Raw genomic sequence first — 3,580 nt, 5'->3', positions numbered from 1 at the left:
TTTTCTTTCCCCCCCCCCCCCCCTTTTCCTTACCCCTATCTTTGCTATTTGCATTTTCATATTCAGTAGGTCCCTTTTGAACGCAGCGAGCCGGCCCGCGTGGACCGGCATCTTTGTACCTTCTTTTGTATTTCAGACGGGCCCGCTGCCCAAATGCTCGAGGCCCGTGGTGTATTGCGTGCGCCCTATTTCTAGTATCTTGCGCTCTTTTTGAAAACCCTCCGTACCCTCCTCTTTCCATCACCCCGTTTGCACGCACCCGAAACGGAGATAATTTGTAAGAAACCATTTTACGTTCGGAACCTTCCTCCCTGAGACCCCTCACCTCTTCCCTTGCTAGCCGTGTCATTTGGCGTTACAGTAAACATTAGAGGACCTTCTGAGGTCACTCGACGGTGCTACACCGTTACTTACTCTCGCCGACCCAGGTTATCATGTTCCTCAAAGTATCGATCTATTACTAGGAGCTGGCGTGTTTTGGGACTTGATTTGCACTGAACAGATAAGAACTGGGAAAAATCAACCAATGCTACAAAAAACGAAATTAGGCTGGATAATCGGTGGTCCATACACAACTGAAAATCAACAGGATACCATACGAGAGTTCTGTGGATTTTCTGAAACGAGAAACCTTCAAGACCAGCTCCAACGCTTCTGGAAGATCGAAGAACTGCAAACAACTCAAGCTTTGTCACAAGAAGAATGGTCTTGTGAAAGACACTTTGTACAAACACATAAAAGACTTCCGTCAGGAAGATTTGAGGTTCGACTTCCCTGTCGAAATGATCCTAGTAAACTCGGCGAATCGTACGGTAATGCGTTAAAACGACTGAGATCGATCGAAAGGAAATTCACAAAATATCCGCTAATCAAAACTCGATACACAGCGTTCATGTGCGAATACGAGAACTTGGAGCACATGAGCATTGTCAAGGAGGATAGTGACTTCAAGACAAAAAACTACTTGCCTCATCACGCAGTGATGGACGAAGAGAAGGAAACAACGAAACTTCGAGTAGTTTTTGAGGCATCAAGTAGTACTACATCAGGAAAATCATTAAACGACATTTTGATAGTTGGACCTGTCATTCAAAGAGAACTGATGGACATAGTCACACGTTTCCGCCAACACGAATACTTACTGATTGCAGACATCACTAAGATGTACCGACAAGTTTCAGTTAATCCCGAAGATAGAGATCTTCAGAGAATATTCTGGAGGAACGACGTTAACGCTCCACCCACTAAGTATCGACTTAAGGCAGGAGCCTGCTTTATAGGGTTCAAAAAATCGAAAAATTTGTTTTTCTATAAATCAACCGTAAATATATTCACGAATGTGCCCACAAAGTTTTAAAGGCTAATTCGAAGTATTTACGGAGATACAAGGCCGAACGTAGCGGCAGTTCGATCAGAAGTGCCCGCTAAGTCCTAGCGCGCGCTCGTTCCCACCGCGCGCTCCTACCACCGGCCGTCTTCTGCTCGGGAGTGATGCTTTGTTGAAATAGCCTCCTATCTGGCTGCAGGCATGTTTCATGAAGGCCATTCTGCTATTTTAACTACCATGCAGCAGCTTCAGCTGAAAATTGGCCAGCAATGTAAAATGTTCGCCGATAACGCCGACAAGCAGCGGATCGAGAGGTAGAACAGACACGCGTCCTTATCGAGCAAAGAGGCTCGACCGGCTCGTAGACTCGAACAATTGCACCAAAATGAGTACTATGAGGAAGCTGAAAGACTACTATATGCAGCAGGAATAGCTGATTAGCGTATTATTACTGTAAGTAATCAATAATTAACTTTTTTCTGGAGTTTTCATTTTTACGATTTTTCTAAACTGGCGGGCGTGATTGCAAGAAAACTAGACCACCAATCAAAACGAACCAAGGCTTGTTAGCTTCAGTTTTGTATTCTCTTCTATTTGAACTAAAAAGATTCATGAAAAAAATTCTAAACAACTTTTTTCACCAATCAAAACGAACCAAGAAGAGGCTCGACCGGCTCGTAGACTCGAACAATTGCACCAAAATGAGTACTATGAGGAAGCTGAAAGACTACTATATGCAGCAGGAATAGCTGATTAGCGTATTATTACTGTAAGTAATCAATAATTAACTTTTTTCTGGAGTTTTCATTTTTACGATTTTTCTAAACTGGCGGGCGTGATTGCAAGAAAACTAGACCACCAATCAAAACGAACCAAGGCTTGTTAGCTTCAGTTTTGTATTCTCTTCTATTTGAACTAAAAAGATTCATGAAAAAAATTCTAAACAACTTTTTTAGCAAGTTAAAACGATTTTTTTTACAAAAAAACATTTTTTTTCAAACTTGAGAAAAATTTTAGATTTCACAATTTTTTGGGTTTTTCTTAGTTCATCTAGAAGAAAAATATTTGGAAATTAAAATTTTCTTTGGTTTTTTTGTTTCAGACGAAAATTGCGAGCTTCATCTTTCCCGCCGATTGGAGACTGCAATATTGCAAGGTGTTGCACAAATGAGCATAAAAATCTGCTGTTTGAATATTTTTCGCTCAAAAAAATTTTGTTTAATGTTTAAATATGCAATAAAATAATCTTTTAAGTTCGCTACATTTGCTTATTTTTTTCTGTCCTAAAAATATTCCCCCAAAAACGTTTTTTCTAGGCCTCCTAAAGCAGGATACTGCCTTAACACACTCACGTACAGTACAGGACCAGCATCATTCCTCGCAACGAGATGTCTTGCACAATTAGCTATCGAAAACGCAGCAAAATTTCCTGAAGCCAGTAAAATTATTAAAGAAGACTTTTACATGGATGATCTTATAACGGGAGGATCTTCGGTCACAGAACTTTGTCGACACAGGGAGGAAATCAAAGAAATTCTAGAATCAGCTTCGTTTCCTTGACAAAAATGGAAATCTAATTAACAAGCAATTCTCGAAGAAAGTGAAGAAACGGACTCGTCATTCAGTCGTAGTATAGGTGGCGAAACGAAAATACTCGGTTTACGATGGAGAGCAAGTGTAGATCAACTTCACTACAAGGTTTCAGTGACGGAAGACGAACGAAGGCCAACGAAGCGAGTGGTTTTATCATTAATGGCACAACTTTTTGATCCTCACGGACTTATAGGACCTGCAACAATTGAGGCTAAGATTCTTCTCCAACAACTACGGCAATTACAGTTGGGATGGGATGAAGCACTTCCAATGGATCTTCACACCAAGTGGAAGAAGTTTAAGGAAAAACTTTTGGAAATCAACAACATCGCAATTCCTCGACACGCATTGTGCACAAAACCGATTCGGATTGAATTACATGGATTCTGTGATGCATCAACATTGGCATATGGAGCTTGTCTCTATCTGAAATCTACTGATTCATCCAGTGTTGCAAGTGTGCATCTATTATGCGCCAAATCGCGGGTTATTCCAATAAAACCAGTCAGCTTGCCACAACTCGAATTATGTGGTGCACTGTTGCTTTCTCCGCTTTACAAAAAAAAAACGATAGCTGCACTTACCATCAAAATTAATCGAACAATCTTCTGGTGCGACTCTAGTGTCACATTGGCATGGATTCGTGGGCAACCTCATCAG

General features: G+C 41.0%; 1 protein-coding gene across 1 annotated transcript in view; it reads left to right on the top strand.

The window, feature by feature from the left end:
• LOC107273145 overlaps window positions 1-2,887 on the top strand; it is a 5,017-nt gene extending 2,130 nt beyond the window's left edge. Inside the window, exons 3-6 of the mRNA XM_015751025.1 lie at window positions 503-812; window positions 888-1,248; window positions 2,430-2,483; window positions 2,644-2,887. Of these exons, the coding sequence (XP_015606511.1) occupies window positions 503-812; window positions 888-1,248; window positions 2,430-2,483; window positions 2,644-2,887 (969 nt within the window). The remainder of the gene's footprint in view (window positions 1-502; window positions 813-887; window positions 1,249-2,429; window positions 2,484-2,643) is intronic.
• Window positions 2,888-3,580: the final 693 nt, after the last annotated feature.

This window comes from Cephus cinctus, unplaced genomic scaffold, assembly GCF_000341935.2.
Source record: "Cephus cinctus unplaced genomic scaffold, Ccin1 Ccin1_scaffold1420, whole genome shotgun sequence".
Classification (NCBI taxonomy): Eukaryota; Metazoa; Arthropoda; class Insecta; order Hymenoptera; family Cephidae; genus Cephus; species Cephus cinctus.
This window is presented reverse-complemented; position numbering and strand designations above follow the sequence as displayed.